At 42.8% G+C, this 19192-nt stretch overlaps 1 protein-coding gene across 1 annotated transcript in view; it reads right to left on the bottom strand.

The window, feature by feature from the left end:
• CAPN6 (calpain 6) overlaps positions 1-19192 on the bottom strand; it is a 68609-nt gene that overhangs the window by 36985 nt on the left and 12432 nt on the right. The window contains exons 2-3 of the mRNA XM_089678263.1: positions 8937-9068; positions 1051-1259 (exon numbers count right to left, since the gene is read on the bottom strand). Coding sequence (XP_089534389.1) covers positions 1051-1259; positions 8937-9068 — 341 coding nt within the window. The remainder of the gene's footprint in view (positions 1-1050; positions 1260-8936; positions 9069-19192) is intronic.

The raw sequence follows: 19192 nt of genomic DNA, 5'->3' as shown, positions 1-19192 counted from the left end.
AAATCGGATTACAAAATGCATGAAATTTCCAGTTTTCTAAAGAAAATACTTTTCGAATTCGACCCATGTATGGGCTGCATAAATGTAGCAGGTCACATTGGCTTATTCAGCAAAAAGTTCAAATTGTATGAACATATGCAAAGTGCATTAGCTCATCCCATTTAAGAAGCAACATTTCTCTCCTGAAATGAGTAGTCTGAAAATAGAATTGATTATAATGTGTCACTACACTTGACCCACTAAACCCATTTCTGTAGACTGGGAAATGGGGAGGCTGCTATCTAGTGGAGGGGAGGTGACTACTTACATAAATCCCAACTCCAGCCAAAACTTTTTATTTCCATTTGGATAGCATTAGGATAGATTAGGTTTTTATTGTCATCTTTGTTCCCTTTAGGCAAATTTCTCCTAATTTTTCTGTCAGTACAGGATGTGCTGGGAAACATTTCTAATGGGGACACAAACAAAATCCCCCCATTTCTTGTACAGGTACTGTAGACCACCATAGTACAGGAATATCTCCCCAGTGGGGCCACAGACAGAGATGTAGACCTATAAGAAAAGTTAACTTTTTCCCACCTAATACCATACATAATATTTTGACTGGATTTAGGTTTTTATTATCTAGTTATAGTATTATAAATGTCTTTAGAAAAAAAAACAAAAAAACTTAAAAACACAAAAGAAACATGTTTATTTAGCATAGATGTGAGGTCAAAGAAAGCCACTTTTGACATTGCACATAACTGAAATCAGGTCATTATTGTTAACAATAGTGGGAACGTTATTGGACTATTACCCTAATTATTAGGGTTTCCCTTATTACCAGAAACAACTTTTTTCACATTTTGCATTCTTAACACAAAGAGATAATAACTTGTACAATATCTATGTAGAGTGGCGTATCGTCTAGAAAATATGATTAGTTTTATGCCTTGAGGATATGGACGAGACAACCCTTGTCATGTTGAACCTTGCCATGGCAATAAATTATTAGTTCATCTGGACTACTTCCATTTTCATAGTTTGATAAATAAAAGAGATTCTTACTTGGCATAAGCCTTCTCGAGCAGTGCGCACCAGAATTCATTCTTCACATTAGAATGGCAGTAGATCAAATTTCCATCTATGCTTGGCAAACGGTCATCAATGACGACATCTATCCAATGCCCCAAACACCAGAAATGGAAATGGAAAATTCCTGCGTATTTGTGTGGTCTTTTTGGGTCCCATTCCTGTTTCTTCCAGTTTGGAATAACCTATAATACAAAACATATTTTGTTCATAGCATGAATGTAACAGTTGAAATACATATTTGACAAAACCACATTTATACAGATATTAAATTACAGTTAATAACTGATCACTAAGGTCTTGTACATGTAATTTGTCTCTGTTTAGGGGAGTTTGTGCTTGTTACATATCAGGTGGAAACTTTCATATAGGGTATACATCTCCGAGGACCAATTCAGCATACAGACGGCTGTGCAAACGGTTTGTGTTCTGTATTCAAAACATCTGAGATTTGTTTTGCTTGATCTCACAAGTGATCTGCACTGCTAACTGCATTAATGTAAATTAAAGTTAATACTTACCTCTCCAGTACTGATTTTCACACTTTGAATACTCTAAAGAATATTCAGTATTCCCCCCTGTGGCTCAACCTGCTAACATAGACTTCACTGTTGTGTTCTCTTTTTAGGTGGAGGACAAGCAGGAGGAACCAAAGAGTGCAGAGAATAACTAGGCATCCAACACTCCTGAACGTATCAGATGCAAATATTAGTAGTAAGAGTGGCTGGACAGGTAAGTATTCATTTCTATTTTTGCAAAGACCTGTATGAAAGATTAAGTGCTATAGTCTGTTGGTGATATAGGATTGATGAAAACGTATAAAAAGGTGTGAGATAAAGAGAAATCCGAGAGGTGAATAGGTAAAGGAGGAAATGTAGAGTGAGGTAGTAGGGGGAAAGGGAAGAAAAAGAAAAAAAAACAAACCAAAAAGGTGGGGGGGGGGGGGGAGAATGGGTAAGGCGTAGAGAGGGTAATAGAATAGGTAACTGTAGGTGAAATAAATCACAACATTTTGTACGAGCCAGAAGGATAGTCGTATAGCTTAATATTCAACACGTGCATGATCATTCAATGGGGCAACGCGTGGGTCAAGAACCCAAAAGGCAGGCTGAGATGCCTAGTCTGAATCCAACCAAATGCGCCACAAATGCGTCACCGGTGGACAGAACATCCCCCGAGACAACATGGTGTCTATACATTCAAACAGGGGGTGTAGGTTGTTCATGCAATAATAGGTGATAGGCAGCAGTGGTTTTGAAATGACTCCAACAAGCCCATGTCTTCCTGAATCTCTTGGGATGGTCTTTAGCTACAAAAATCAATTCCTCCATTTCCTCAATTTTATTGATTCTTGCAAACCATTCGCGAATAGTGGGAACATGTGTTGAGCGCCAGTGGACTGGAATACATTGTTTTGCCGTGTTTACCATGTGCATGGCGAGTGACTTATGATATGTCCTAAATGGAAGTGTGGAATGGTGGAGCAAGAACTGTGCGGGGGAGAGGTCTAGGGAGTATGTAGTTACTTGTGTGATTATGGGTTGAATTTTTCCCCAGAAACGCTGCAACAATGGGCAATCCCACCAGATATGCAGGAGTGTACCCGTCGCCTGGTGACATCTCCAACACAAATCTGAGATGTTAGGGTCAAATTTGTGAAGGACGGCACTCTGGAATATATTTTAAAATTGTTTTCTTGTGTTGAGACACATATGGAACCTTTATGTATATGTGTGTAAATGTGATCCCAGTCTTCTGGCGATAGTTGGAGTTGTAAGTCACAGCACCAAGCCTTGCAAGCTTTCCTAGAAGGTAGGTATATGGTATTTTGGAGGCACGTGTAAAGCTTAGATATAACATGTCTCGGGGGAGAGTCTGTGGAGCAGAGTTTTTCAAATGGGGTAAGTGGTCTAGTATAGTCCTTTAGGTGTGAGGAGCTATGTACAAAGTGGTGGAGTTGTCTGTACATCCACGGCGTTAGGGTTAGGGATGGCCATTTGTTCAAAAGGTGGTCTCTGAGTAAGAATGTCCCCCCTTGAAAAGTTGATGCAGATTCAAATTGTCTGGGGGGTTAGACCCGGCGAGAAAGGTACGGGACATACCAGGGGGGAAGTCCGGATTCATTTTGATAGGACTGAGTGGACCAGGGGTCGAAGAAAAATCTGTTTTCTGACTTATCAGATGATAACACGATAGAGTAGGGCCTATAAGAAGATGTTCCCTGAACTCAGATGGGATGTGGGAGTTTTTCAGCCAAGGGGAAGAGGCGAGTGGGATCTCTGAAAAAGCAGCTTCCAACTTAACCCAAGCCTTACCGTTGCCATTCGTAGACCAATCTACAATTCTTGCCATGTGACAGGCTCTGTAGTAGCAGGTGATATCAGGCAGTCCAATACCTCCGCCCGTCTTAGGCATGATCAGTTGTTCAGAACCGATTCTGGGACGTTTATTACACCATAGAAATGAGGTACATAATGTTTTGTAGGACTTAAAGAAGGAATTGGGCAGTTTGCTTGGAATCGTTTGCATCGGGTATAATAGTCTGGGAAGCACGTTCATCTTAATAATAGCTGCTCTGCCAAACCAAGAGAAAAATGGTTTATCCCATGTCTGTAGATCTTTGGTGATGCTGCGTAAAATGGGTAGAAATTTTTCGGCATAGAGTTCTGTAAGTTGAGTCGGTAATTGAATTCCTAAGTGATGGCCTCGGATTGCCAAGCAAAAGGAAAGTTCATTTTCACCTGTCTGACCGTATCTTGGGTTAGGAAAACATTGATGGCCTGGGATTTATTGAAGTTAATTTTTAAATTGGCCAAATATTGGAATAATTGGAAATCATGTAGTAAGTTAGGTAACGTGATATGTGGGTCTGTCAGGAAAAGTAAGATATCGTCTGCAAAGGCGGCTACTTTGTGGACTTTGCCATTCATTAAGATGCCTTTGATGTTATCATTCTGTCTAATGCAGTTCAAGAAAGGTTCCAAGGTAAGAATAAATAGGAGGGGGGATAATGGACATCCCTGTCTAGTCCCATTGCTTATTGTGAAGGCGTCTGAAAGAAGGCCATTGACTCGAACTTTAGCCATTGGTGTTGTGTATAAAGTTCAAGAGATGAGGAGGAAGCCCAAGTCCAATCAGAACGGCCTCCATGTAGTACCATGTCAATCTGTCGAAGGCCTTCTTGGCGTCTAGGGAGAGGAAGAAGCTAGATTGTTTCTTCTGTGTCAAGTCTTTTTGTGAAAGAAAGAGATAGTCAATTCTGGAATGACGCTTGTGAGGTGCGGAGAAAAAAGTGTAGTCTTTGTCAGAGGGGTGTAGGGTATGCCAAGTATCATGAAGAAGAAGGTCATTCAGCTCAATTTTAATCTGTTTAAGTGCTCGGAAGGGTTTTGACGAAGAGCCAGTCGACGTGTCTTCCAATGGATTCAGTGCTACATTAAAATCGCCCCCAAGAATTAGGATACCAAATTGAAATGTTGCAAGTGTTTTGGAAATTTTACGAAAGAAGTTTACTTGCTCTGTATTGGGGCTGTAAATGTTGGCTAAAGTAAGCGGTTTGTTTTAGAGGGTGCCTTTAAGGAAGAGAACCTTCCCTCCGGGTTCTCGAGAGAGTCAGTAATTGTAAGTGGGAGTGTTTTGGAGATCAAAATGGACACACCTTTTGCTTTCACCTCTGTATTAACTGAATGGTAGACTGTTGGGTAATTAGCATTGGAAAATTTAGGGATATGATCAGCACGAAAGTCTGTTTCTTGGATGAAGAGCACATCTGTTCGCAAGCTTTTCATGTAAGTCAAGAGTTGTGAGCATTTCTCAGGTACTTTTAGACCTCTTGCATTAAGAGATGCCATAGAAAGGGTATGGTGGGCTCGTACAGGTGTTTGTCTAGTAGGCACTTGTCCTGGATGGCCGAAAAGGTACTACTCAAGATCGAAAATGTGCAGCAGATGGATGTGAGAGGGAGAGAAAAAAAAAAGGGTGGGGGGACACCAAACAGCCCCCCCAGAAAAGAGAGAGAATGAAAAGTATAAGTAGGAGTGAAAAAAGATAGAGAAGAGTCAAGAAATCAGAGAATAGTAGAGGTGAACAATGTCAGGAGCCTACAATAAAAACCCCATACTAATGTGGTGTTATGTGGTCCTAAAACTTCTAGTATGAAACAGAAACTGGAGACAGTGTAGTCCAGCTACACCATCCTGTATTGAGATTCGTATGTGTTGGTAAGATGCTTAATGTATTGTGGTTGGATGTGAAGTACGAGTCGGAGACGGGTCGGACTCAGAGGCGTCCATTTTGGGGGGTTGCGGGAGAGTCCCAGGAAGACCTTCGAGGACCCACTGGGTGTATCGGGGACGAAAAATGTGTATAAAATAGGGTCCAAAAGAAGGGAGCAGTGACACACGGAGATAGGTGGATTTCAGCTCATTTCTGTAGGGAGAGGTATTCAATTTGTATTAAGGGGGCACGGGTAGGAGATGTTATATATAGAGATGTATTGGTTATAATAGTGTAAGTAATCGCGTGTAAGTCTAGAGATGCTCACCAATAAGTATGGAGGTATGGAATTCTAAAGGATGGTTCCTATGCATCTAGTTGTTTGCATCTAGTTGTATGTAAGACTGTCTTGGGAAGGCGTCAAGGGGAATCTGTGGCATATTCATACATGTACAATACTATAGTATCACAAGATAAACAGTATACACTAAAAGTAAGATTCGGTCTGTAGTTGCCCATGAGCCATAAAATGCAATCACAGAAGACCATGCGAAAAGATCTCCTTGTACTGTGTCTGTTCAGACTGAAGATATCAACCTTATGTGCAACCTTGCCTTGAAACATTAATTACATAACACAGTAAGAGTAAGATTCAGGGATTTAGGCCAGGAGCAAACCATCTGGTTAAACTGCAGCCCTGAAACCCTGATGGAAGAGGAATAATGGCCCCAACCAAGGTGTTCCACGCAGTGCAGCAGGCCACTACCACGGGTGCAGGTCACCCCCAGAGAAGGGGAGGTTGTGATAAACCACTTGTGTGGCCTCATGATTCTGTGGCCTGCTGAGAGCACGGTCCAAAATAACCTAAGTACACATATCAGAAACTTGCACAACCATAAAATGAATCAGTAAAATGCAGAACAGTTAAAGAAATTTCATGCCATAGACATATCTCTTGGGACCTGGGTTTTGAGGGTAAATCACGCCATATACTGGAAAGAATGTGAAGGCCGCCATAATATGTGGGGGGAGGGAAACAGTGTACGGAGGAAAGTGGGGAGAAAGGAAAAGTGTATGAGTGAATTGCATATAGTATCTCGGGTGTTCATGAATAGATCTGGCGGTGATTGCGAACCTGTAAGAAAGTATATTAGTCAGGGAGAGGTTCCTCTGAGCTCATATGCAGATAAGAAGCTCAGGACGAGACACTGTGGGTAGGATATGTATCAGGGTATGGTCACACAATAAGAGCGGCACAGAACCACAATATAAACATTGAATAAGAGTGAGAAGGCTCGTTCTGGAATTGCTCATGGACCGCAAAATGTGTTCCTAAAGGGCAATGCGAGAAGGCCTCAATAAACCGTAGCAGTTCAGACTCAAAATCACAATCGTATAAAATTCCTGTCTAGAGACAACAATTGCAAAGTGCAGTGAGATTCAGGGATGTAGGCCCATTTCAAGGCAACTGAGCAGTCTGCATCTCTGGATCCTGAACAAAGAAAAACTCTGGTCTTGACTGAGGCTACCAATACAATGTATTAGGTCATTATTGTCCAGACAAACAAGCTCCAGAACCAGTAAAATTAAGAACCATGGTTCTGTTAGCACCGCTACCATGCAGCCAGCCAACAAGAGCTGATATACTCTGGGTATATACATTTGAAAATCGGCATAAACATAGAATGAACATATAGTATAGATGAGAGATAGAACAATCAAATGCGATACACATACCCTAGTATCTTAGCCAATGTCTGACAGAAGGTTGTCAATGGGAGGTGAAATGGAACCAGGGTTTAGGCAAGATTACACGATACACCAGGTCAGGTATGTAAGTGGCCAGAAGGGGAAGGGGATGGGGGAAGGGTGACTTACAGGTGGGTGGGGGAGGGGAAAAGGGGAAGTGTCATTCGTGATGTGCCTTGCGATGAGCGGGGGAGGCTGGTAGACTGTCCCCAATGATGAGCCTTCATCGTACAGGAGATGACGAGGTGTGGTGGGATGGTCTGCGACGCCTTGTTCCTCCAGGGTGTCCAGCGGATTGGGCCTCCATTGGGCTTTCATCTGTCTGAGAAGGGAGGTGGAATTCACCGTACCAGTTGGGCAGGTCCACTATTGAGATATCTAGGACTTCGCAGAATGGTGTGATATCTTCCAGGAATCGCAGGATAGCTGACCGTCCCATGTGCGTTGCAGAGAGGCCAAACGGGAATCTCCAGCGACATGCTATACCCCTGGAGTGTAACAGATCCAATAGAGGGCGTAGATCCCTTCTACGTTGAAGGGTGAGATGAGAGAGATCTTGAAATAATTTGATTTTTGCTCCATTATATATAGCACACGGTTCTGATCTTGCGCTCTGTGTAATATTTCTCCCTTGAGTCGACTAAGCAGCAAACTATATATCTCTTGGGGGATCAGTGTCCCTACCTCTAGGACGTAGAGCCCTATGGAGGCGTTCAATCTCAGTCGAAGACTCTTGTGGTCTTTCCAAAAGATCATTAAAAAGGGTTAGGATTGTTTGGGTGAGTTGGCCCGATTCAATTGTTTCAGGGACACCATGTTCCCGTAAATTATGTCATCTTCCCCTGTTGTCCAGGTCCTCGATATGATGATCAAGCTCTTGTAGGTGCATAGTGTGTGTATCTATCAGTTTGCGTGTATCCTGGATGGCAAGGTCTTGCGAGATAACTTTCTCCTCCACTGCTTCAAGCCTTTGGGCCACTGCCTGCATATTGATATGTAACTCTGCAATAGCTGCAGAGAGGGTCTCTTTGATATCCGATGATACTGCTTTCAAATCCCCTATCGTGCTAGGGGAGGTTACAGAGTGGCAGGTTGGGGGTGCTGCGGCTGGGCTTCTGCTCCGCGAGCGGGACTTTCCGTGAAGTGAGTGGGAGGAGGCAGTAGGAGGGGGGGGGCCTCAATGTGCTCTGGGGTCTGGGATCGGAATAAGTCTGGAATGCTGCGGCTGGCAGGTCCGCTCGTCTGGCGGGGAGACCGTGATCGTGGGGCAGCGGGTCTCCTATCTGTTTTCCCCATTGCAGTGGTGTCGCTCCCTGCTGTGGTCACGTGCTTCCACCTCCATGTGTCAGAGCTCCGGGAGCTAAGCTGCTATCTTCTCCGGGCACAAATCGCACCCCCTAGCAATCATAAACTTGTAGGATACAGTCTCAATAAAGGCCAGGAGACCAAATGTAGGCCTAAGACTGTACGGGGGATCGACAGGCACAGGAGCTGTGGTGATGAAATCTCCCTGGGGGACTGGCTCCAGAGCCCTATGCAAAGACCTCTTTTTAAGTTGTTGAAGTTAGCAACAGGGTCACTTTAAGGGTAGACCTCATTGATTTGTAGCCTTTACTGAAGACAGCCTACAGGTAAATTGCAGAAAAAGAAATCTCCCAGTGAAATGCATTTCTACTTCACAAACACTGTGTACATGGCCTAAGATTATTTTTAAGGACATGCAAAGGGCAACAATATGCATCCAGAAACCCATGGTAGCAAGCAGATTTCAGGAATTTAGTATAATGAGACTAGAAAACTATGGTTTCCAATTGGCTTTCTTGGTTTACTGCGTGCTTAACTTTTTCTATATATTAAACAAAATGGGCTACTAATGTGTATCGTCTTATTACTGGTACCTTTTTCCAGAGAGTCTGATGAAGAGCCAGACATGAGCAGGCAGCCACAAACCAGCAGTTTCCCAGCTGTCCTTGGTGTAAGTCATGATGGCTAATTCCATCCACAAACAAATATGGATCATTATAAAGCTCCTGTAATTGTGAAAATACAAATAATGTTTAACAGAATTAGAATATTAAAGCAGAACTCCAGACAAACATTTAGATACATAATTAGGATGCTTGAGTTAATTTTTTAGGCACTCTGGCAATCTATACTGAGGCTATACTGTGGGGACTCTAACTGGGAAAAGGTTGGTAATCTGTTACAGATATGCATTATGGTCCATACCTGCAGCAGCCTACATATTCTCCTTCACTGACAAATCCTATACCTACACCCTTTTAAATTATAAACTATATATGAGCACTCCCTGTTCACTTTACTTTACCAGTTTGCCATACAGAGGCTTACAAGCTATTGCCCACCATAGGGGGAGGGGTCGTGTAGATAGGACATTAGCCCCTTCCTTGTCAGCACCCTCCCCTGAGCACTGTGATTACTGGTTTTTGGGGAGCCCATCTCATAACATACATACATAGTAAAGGCCATGGAGACTAAAAAGGGCTGGCATCCAATGGCCAGATGCTGCTAATCAGTGCATCTCTGCAATACACGCACATCTTTCCATGTTATTAATCCCTTTAAAAACCTGAAATTACAGAAAAATACCTGTTACTCTGCCAGAAATCCAAAGTTTTCCTACATTCATATAAATTTCCTAAGCAAATTGACAATGCTGCCTCTGCTGTATTGAAATTCCAATCAGTATTAACAACTCTGCCCAGTTCTCCAAAATTCCCTTCTCTTCTTCATCAGAGGGAGCAGTACTGCAGTTCAGAAAGGGAGAACTGCTAGGGAACTCAGTGCAGCAGAGGCAGAGCAGTCAGCCTAAAAATGTGCTTTATGGATACAGTGAACATTATCCTGTGAATGCTTGGCCAATGTTTGTGGAAGATTTAGAGAAAGAGAATTTGCAAGTGAATGATTTATAATTCTTAGTATACCATCTTTAATTTTGTACCACTTTCTGGTATATATGTTCATTACAGGGGCATAGTGTGGATTGTGAAAGGCCTGGGGCAACCTTGGGCTCCTAAAAGGAGAAAACTGATGTGAGCCTCATGTTTTATGTTTTTCACCAAATGGTTGGTGTGGCCAAATTGCATTTGGGGGGCATGGTTGAATATTGTACTCACATGTAGGACATGGCAGACATATGCCACAAATATGCTTTAATTACATTCCCTCTAGAGACAGTGTAACTCTGCCTTTTTCAACCAGGGTGCCTTTCGGTTTCTTCAGGGATGCCTTAGCAAAATGTGTAAATACAAGCCATTAGGTGGAAGAAGCCTGCCTTTTAGTTACACAAAGCCACAGGTTTTCAATGTGCACCATTACGACCTTCTTGCTGGAGACACCCTGACAACCAATGACATCATCAGTTGATAAGGAGGATGTCGATTGCCTGCACAGCATCCTTGTTTGAAAAGAAACATTGGAATTCTAGTCTGTACCAATGTGCAAACGTATATATGCTTTGGAAGAATAAATCACCTCTAACGTTGCGTGTCCTATATGTGTGGATATTGCTGCATTATATAAAACTAATAGAATAGTTTTTTACATTTTAGGATGGGGTGCCTCAAGACTGGCCATCATTTTAAAGGGTTCCTTGGGACTGTCCATAGTTTTGGAGGGTGCCTTGAAATTGTCCATAAATTTAAAGGGTGCCTTGACTGAAAAAAGGTTGAGAAACACTGGTCTAACTGACCCATACAACTTTCAGGATTTATTGTGCACACAGCCTATCTTAGAACTTGATTAACATGTTCAGTGACTACTTAGCAAGCAACAACAGCAAACGATAAACACTTGGGTCATACGTATGTGATGTACAATATAGCATAAAGAGTGCAGGAGTTAGGGGTATAAGATGTATTAGGGTGCAGTGTTGAGGAGGATGTCATATACGGACCAGCATACAGAGTGCATTGTTCAGGAGTATGAAATGTACAACACAGTGTACGGTAGGGCTCAGGCGAGTGTAACACACAAAGAGAGGAACTTATCAAACTGGAGCAGTCAGAATCTGTGCATGGCAACAAATCAGCTTCTACCTTTCATTTTCAAAGCTTAACTGAACAAGGTGAAGATAGAAGCTGACTGGTTTCAGATTTGTCATTCTTTACTAGTTGACAGAGCTGCTTCCTGAGGCTCCACAGTCCATACTAGTTGGTGGTTTCCCTGAGACTGTATAAGGCTAGGTTTACACCTATGCAGGTTGCGTTTGAGCGGTTTCTACATTGCGATGTGCATTGTGTTTTCCACCTGCATTTATTTTGGGTTTTTTTTTTAATTTTTATTTTTCTTGTTGCTAGACAGATTTAAAATGAAAAACACTGCAAAAACGCAGCAAAAACGCAATACATGCTTTTCTGCAGCATTTCTATTGAAGTCCATAGAACCAAATATGCAACTTTTTGCGTTCAATAAAGTCCCTGACCCTTTCCAAAAAATGCACCGGGTGAAAACGTGTAGATGTGAACATGTCCCATAGGAAATCATGTTAAATGGATTGTACGGAGTTTCTGCAAAACGCAATATGCTGCCGAAAAAGCTTAGGTGTGAGCCCCTAGGGTTACAGACATTGTGTTATTCTACATTCATGTGACCAATTTTTGTTATTATTTAAACAAAATTTTCCAGTATCAATTCCAGAGTTGTTTTTCGTTTCTGATTGCTTCCTTTTTTGTCTATATTGTCACCGTTTGCACCATTCTGTGAGATATATATATATATATATATATATATATATATATATATATATATATACACACACACACTGTATATCAACTGTGGGCAACTATTCATGTCATTCTGGCCTAGTCAAGAAATAAAGGAGTGTGGAGATGGGTCCCCCCAAAAAATAAAAATTCTGTTAGAGAAAGGGGGCAGGAGAGACAATACGTAAAGTTAATGGATAGGGTAAAGTTCCACTTTAACAAAGTTCGCATGGTCTTTGGTTCTGCCAGAGTCCAATTCACTGCATTGTAAGTCTGATTGTAACAGAGTCACAGGACCTCAGAGATGAGGCATTCAAACATAGTTTTGATGAAAAACTAGGAGCCCTCAAGCTGCAAATAGAGAAATCTTTTCTGGAAATTGAGATGGGCATGTAAAGAAACTACATAACCAATGAAAAAAGTCTAATGAGTGTGCTGGGCGTTCATCAGTATATTTTACAGGCTGACTACCAATATAATATTGCACAGAACTAAATCATGATTTGATACAAAATAAAAATAAATAAAATAAAAGCAGTGTGTTGAAAAAAGTGAATAAAGCTCACAATCCTTCTAATAGCTTTTATTTCCATACACACAAATGCATTGGGAACACTACACATTCTATTCCAAATCAAAACATGAAGAAAAATATATCACATTTGTGTTGTTCCTCTAAAAAAATTGAAGAAAAGTGAATATTAGACTGTTCAAAAAAATAGCAGTGTTTGTATTCTTCTTTACAAACTCAAACATTCACTATATAAACTGAAAAATGTTTGAAGATTTTGCTTTCCTTTGAATCACTTAATTAATATTTAGTTGTATAAGCACTGTTTCTGAGAACTGCTGTACATCTGTGTTGCATGGAGTCAACCAACTTCTGGCACCTGTGAACAGGTATTCCAGCCCAGGATGATTGGACTACATTCCACAGTTCTTCTCTAATTCTTGGTTTTGCCTCAGAAACTGCATTTTTAAAGTCACCCCACAAGTTTTCTATTGGATTAAGATCCGGGGATTGGGCTGGCCACTCCATAACGTCAATCTTGTTGGTCTGGAACCAAGATGTTGCACGTTTACTGGTGTGTTTGGGGTCATTGTCTTGTTGGAACACCATTTCAAGGGCATTTCCTCTTCAGCATAAGGCAGCATGACCTCTTCAAGTATTCTGATGTATTCAAACTGATCCATGATCCCTGGTATGCGATAAATATTCCCAACACCGTAGTATGAGAAGCATTCCCATATCATGATGCTTGCGCAACCATGCTTCACTGTCTTCACAGTGTACTGTGGCTTGAATTCAGTGTTTGGGGGTCGTCTGACAAACTGTCTCCGGCCACTAGACCCAAAAAGAACAATCTTACTTTCATCAGTCCACAAAATGTTGCGCCATTTCTCTTTAGGCCAGTCAATGTGCTCTTTGGCAAATTGTAACCTCTTCAACACGTCTTTTTTTCAACAGTGGGACTTTGCGGGGTCTTCTTGCAGATAGCTTGGCTTCACATAGGCGTCTTCTAATTGTAACAGTACTCACAGGTAACTTTAGACCTTCATTGATCTTCATGGAGCTGATTGTTGGCTGAGTCCTTACCATTTTGGCTATTCTTCTATCCATTCGAATGGTAGTTTTTTGCTTTCTTCCACGTCTTTCAGGTTTTGGTTGCCATTTTAAAGCATTTGCGATCATTTTAGCTGAGCAGCCTATCATTTTCTGCACTTCTTTATATGTTTTCCCCTCTCCAATCAACTTTTTAATCAAGGTACCCTGTTCTTCGGAACAATGTCTGGACTGACCCATTTTCCTCAGAATTTCAGAGAGAAATGCACTGTAACCAGCATGTACAACAATTGCTGCCTTCCTTCCTTAAATAAGGGCAATAATTGCCACCTGTTTTTCAAAGAATGAATGACCTCACTAATAGAACTCCACACTGCTATTATTTTGAACATGCCCCTTTCAATTAGTGATTCAATTACCGTATTTTTCGCTCCATAAGACGCACTTAAAGGGGGGAAAATGTCAGTGCGTCTTATGGAGCAAATATAAAGCGGCCGGTCCGGTATTTTTGCGGCCACCATGTCAGAATACCGGGCCGGCCACTCAGCTGTTGTCTCCAGCAGGGCCTTACCTGTTCCTCGCTCCAGCGCTGCACAGTCTTCCCGTGCTGGTTTCTGTGACAGCCGGGTGCCCACTGCGCATGTGCTGCGCTTTGTGAATGATCCGGTGTCTTCTGGGACACATGAAAGGTCCCAGAAGGCGCCGGGCCATTCACAAAGCGCAGCGCTTCTCGCACATGCGCAGTGGGCACCCGGCTGTCACAGAAGCCGGCCCGGGAAGAAGAGGGAAGGACAACTCCGCGGAAGTGGGAGCGGGTACCTGTCAAATTCAGGTACCCGCTCCCCCTCCCTCCCCAAAGGTCAGCAGTCTCTGGTCATTCCCTTCACTGTCTGCAGTCTCTGGTCATTCCCTGCACTGTCTGCAGTCTCTGGTCATTCCCTGCACTGTCTGCAGTCTCTGGTCATTCCCTGCACTGTCTGCAGTCTCTGGTCATTCCCTGCACTGTCTGCAGTCTCTGGTCATTCCCTGCACTGTCCGCAGTCTCTGGTCATCCCCTGTACTGTGTCCGCAGTCTCTGGTCATCCCCTGCACTGTGTCCGCAGTCTGTGGTCATCCCCTGCACTGGGTCCGCAGTCTCTGGTCATCTCCTGTACTCTGTCCGCAGTCTCTGGTCATCTCCTGTACTCTGTCCGCAGTCTCTGGTCATCTCCTGTACTGTGTCCGCAGTCTCTGGTCATCTCCTGTACTGTGTCTGCAGTCTCTGGTCATCTCCTGTACTGTGTCCGCAGTCTCTGGTCATCTCCTGTACTGTGTCCGCAGTCTCTGGTCATCCCCTGTACTCTGTCCGCAGTCTCTGGTCATCTCCTGTACTCTGTCCGCAGTCTCTGGTCATCTCCTGTACTGTGTCCGCAGTCTCTGGTCATCTCCTGTACTGTGTCTGCAGTCTCTGGTCATCTCCTGTACTGTGTCCGCAGTCTCTGGTCATCTCCTGTACTGTGTCCGCAGTCTCTGGTCATCCCCTGTACTGTGTCTGCAGTCCATTGGTTCAGAATATTTTTTTTTCTTGTTTTTCACCTCTAAAACCTAGGTGCGTCTTATGGAGCGAAAAATAAATGTATATACTATAGTTTGTAAACTCACACAGACTAAATAATTTACACCTATTTGTGGTTTTTTTTGCCAAAGAAATGAAGCAGATTACATTTTGGCCTACATTTATGAAGGAAGATTAAACAGAAAGAGAAAAAAGTTTAGGTTTTTTTCATTTTCAGTCTTTTTATCTTTATATAATGAAAAATTTAAAACCCAATGGTGATTAAATACCAGCAAAAGAAAGCTTCATCAGTCTCAAAATATGATATAAAATGGATTTGATTACAGTACTGCATGACCCAGCCGTTGTCAGTCAAAGAATCGCAGTGCTGAAAACTGGACTGGACAGGAAGGGGGTTTAACATGCCAGTCCTCAAGTGGTTAATTAAAAAAGGTTGAAATAACTTCTGAAAAGACATTAATATGTAAAAGCTCATTTGAGATTTTAGTGGTTGGATTTAGATCCAGGGTCGTCTTTAATATTGATTGGACCCCGGGCAAACATTTTCTTGGCCCCCCACCTGGCCCCCCGCCATGCAAATTCGTTTTACATCTACTCGAAGGCATACAATAAATAGCAACTAGACTCAAAATCAGTTTACTGCAGCAGATCAGGTAGTGAATGCAATTGATTTCCAAAGGTTATAGCATATCATTACCACTCACTGACTTGTTGCTAGAGTTTACAGCACACATTATGGCTTACTGATTAGTTGCTAGAGGTTACAACACAACATTTCTGCTTGCTGACTGGTTGCAAGAGGTTACTGCACATCATTACCACTCACCAATTGGTTGCTAGAGGTTGCTGTATTTCATTACCGCTCACTGGTTGCTAGAGGTTACTGCACATCATTAACACTCACCTATTGGTTGCTAGAGATTATGCATATCCTCACCACTCACTGATTGGTTGCTAGAGGTTACTGCACATCATTACTGCTCACCCATTGGTTGCTAGAGGTTACTGTACATCCTTACTGCTCACCCATTGGTTGGTAGAGGTTACTGCACATCTTTACCACTCACTGGTTGTTGGGAGGTTGCTGTACATCATTACCGCTCACTGATTGGTTGCTAGAGGTCACTGCATATTATTAACAGTCACCCATTGGTTGCTAGAGTTTATGCACATCCTTACCACTCACTGGTTGCTAGAGGTTACTGCACATCTTTACCGGCTCAGTGATTGGTTGCTAGAGGTTACTGCACATCCTTTTTGCTTACCTATTGGTTGCTAGAGGTTACTGCATAGATTATGGTACAAACGCACACAACAGTCCCCTTGCCAAAGTAGAAGTGTTGTCTTGCATTGCAGCACAATTTAACATGTGGCAGAAAAAATGGGGTTAATGAAGCTGACCAGGATTACATTCAAAACAGTACTGTCAATGATCATAGAAAGCAGACAGGCAGAGATGAGTGATAGCTTAGCGGCTAAAGCAGTGAAAGTTAAAGTGCCCTGGGCAGCTGCTCTTTTTGCCCCTCCTTACAGACAGCCTTGTTTAGATCTACTTTTAACAGCTGTGTGTCCACATTACACTCTACAGAAAAGAACATTTTTTTTATCCTTTGTCCCTTACTTATCTGTTCTTTTAATTTCCTTGTTTTTGAGAAAAGAACACACTAGTTTTACTAAATGGCTAAGCAGTATTCTTGATTGTTTCTGAGTGTTATGCAAAGGTAATACCCAATAACATTTTGAACCAGTTGCTTTTTAGTTGCATCCAGGGATGCTGTTAGAAACCACAGGGCCCCATACAGCCAACCTGACAGGTTCCCCTCCCCCCCAAAAGAACACAGTTTACTATGCTTCAGTTATGAATGAACACAGTGAGTGATTGGTACCGATCACTCATTGTGATCATTTAGAAAAGGATGGGGCTGGTAAATTTGGTATATTTACAGGACCCTTCCCCCATCCTCCATCTTGAAGGATCCTGTTGTGCGCTTGTAGCTGCTGGTGGTAAGGAGAGGAGGGAAGCTGGCAGCACTGAGGGGGTGGGGACACACAGGTGGCCTGGACAGCAGGGGGAAATGTATGGTGCAAAGTTAGAATGATGGGTGCAGTGGGGGGGGGAAATGACTGGTACAGATCTCCTGTACGGCTCTCTCTGCAGCAGCTGAAAACCAGTGGGAGGGAGAGGAGAAGAAGCCAGTTTTCATCTGTTGCAGAGAGAGTCATACAGGGGAACAGATCCAGTAATTGCCCCCCCCCCCATCCTCACTGCCTCACTGACCCTCTCTGCCTGGGCCCCCCTACTAGCCTGGGCCCCGTACAAGAGGACTGGTGGTACCCCCTTATCCACAGACCTGGTTGCATCTGTCCCTGTGCTTTTACAATGCAGATTAATGATTCCTTTTTATATGCAGTAGAGAGGCAGCAATTTATACAATTGAACTTGCACAGGTAAAGTAATATATTGCAACTTTACAATCAATGTTTCTCACTCAGTTGTGCAAAGTAGATGTTTATCGGCATTCTCTGTGTTATATGTTGTATTTTGAAGTGAAAAGCCTGGTGTTGACTACTGCATGCTGATAATTACAGCTTAACACATCATTATGTTGATCTTTAAAGTTAGCTTAGTATGTCTAATCATCTGTGTGTAGCACCCTCTAGTGTGCTACTGGAATAGTGTAGTGCATCGCATGTAATATCATTGTGTATGTCTCATGGTAATTGTGTGAGCCTGTGAATGAGGTCGGGTTATTGCAGGTCAGCTGGGTTGGGGCTCTATTGCCTCCTCCTGACTCTGGAGGACCATAGAACCTTCCAGAAGTCGGTGAGCAGGAAGGGATGGAGGCCTAATCTGCATGTTCATGGGACTGCGGCCAATTCCAGATTTGGAGGCCCTGGTATTGGTCGACTGGTCCATAAATATGGGAGAGTCAGGCTGGCAGAGGTGTCGGGTGAAAGATGGAGTGCTGAAGAGACTGTTAGTGCCTGGGTAGGGTCCCCTAGGTCTAGGGGGGGTCCAGCCTCCAGGCTGGGCCCAAGCTGGCTCAGAAGGATACATTCAGCAATGAGGCGTGAATAGAATTGAGACTTGAAGCAACAGGGAGTAGAGAGGTCAGAGTAAGTACAGCAGCACTCTCTGGGATCTAGAAGGGGAAAGACTGTCACACGTAGCAAGCTGTCTAAGAACACTGCTGGGCTCAATCCCTTATCCCCATGCCAGGAGATCCTCAGAGAAGTCAAGAGGGCTGATAGTGTTTGCAGGCCGTGGCGCTGGGAGCAGCTCTACAGAGGGAGAGAAGATATTCCTGCATGTAGTTACAAGAAGCTAAGTTGATTTTTGAGAGGTTGCCATTTCCTCGCCCATTAAGGGCTGCTACTGATCCACATCAACTGATGGCTTTCAAGAAAAGAACAGTCCAGGATCTGCCTTTGTATATAGGAAGGAAATTGTTCCCACCTCCCATTGATTCAAGCCAACTGGGCATCCCATAATCCCTATTTCCCTATCCAAGTTAATTTTCCCTACTAAAGCAACAAAACCAAGCCCATGGCCATTGTCTTTGAATGCAAGTGAGATTTGAGAAATACCTGTTGCCTGGCTGTATTTTTAGAAGCTTAGGGGGACCTAAAACACAGCGACCCTCACAAGAGTAGTGCCACATCTAATATTTCATGGCAAAAACCTCCCTTCTACTCCATTCCTGGCGATAATATTCTGGTTATGGCTAAATTCTTAGGGCTCATTCACACTATTTGCAGTGACCTGCTTTTTTCTGCACTGGATAAATGAAGGCCAAGACTATGGCACATAGAAAACAATTGTTTTCTGTGCCCCTTTCACTTAACACTGATGTGATGTGCATTGTGTTGCAGTGCATAAAAATGCAGCATGCCATCATTTTTATGCACTGCACTGGATGGCACTGCACAGCAGAGCAATACACCATGCTGCTGTGCAGTGACATGAAGTGTTACTATTTGATACTTTAAATAAAGTTGAAAAAAAAAGTAAAAGAAAACAAGCAGTATGGTGCACTGAAACATATATTGCACTGCTTCCTGCTGGAGCTGACACAAATACCAGCCTTCACAGTAAAACACTACGTTTACCGTGCAGGCTTATGAGAATCTAGCCACTGTATTTGCTGTCACCACAGTCTGAGAGGCTAAAGTGTCTTGGAGGTTCACATAATTTCATTCTACAGATATGTATTTTTTAAAGCTTTTATGAAGCTGAGTTCAGTAAACTCCAAGGTCTTTGGCAGTTAAAGCTTTTGGCTGATATACTAAGCTGTGGATTTTGAGGACTTA

The sequence above is a fragment of the Staurois parvus genome, unplaced genomic scaffold (assembly GCF_062004578.1).
Source record: "Staurois parvus isolate SC_StPar_1 unplaced genomic scaffold, SC_StPar_1.0 ptg000202l, whole genome shotgun sequence".
In the NCBI taxonomy this organism is placed as follows: Eukaryota; Metazoa; Chordata; class Amphibia; order Anura; family Ranidae; genus Staurois; species Staurois parvus.
Note: the sequence above shows the minus strand (reverse complement) of the source record. Positions and strands in the feature narration are given on the sequence as shown.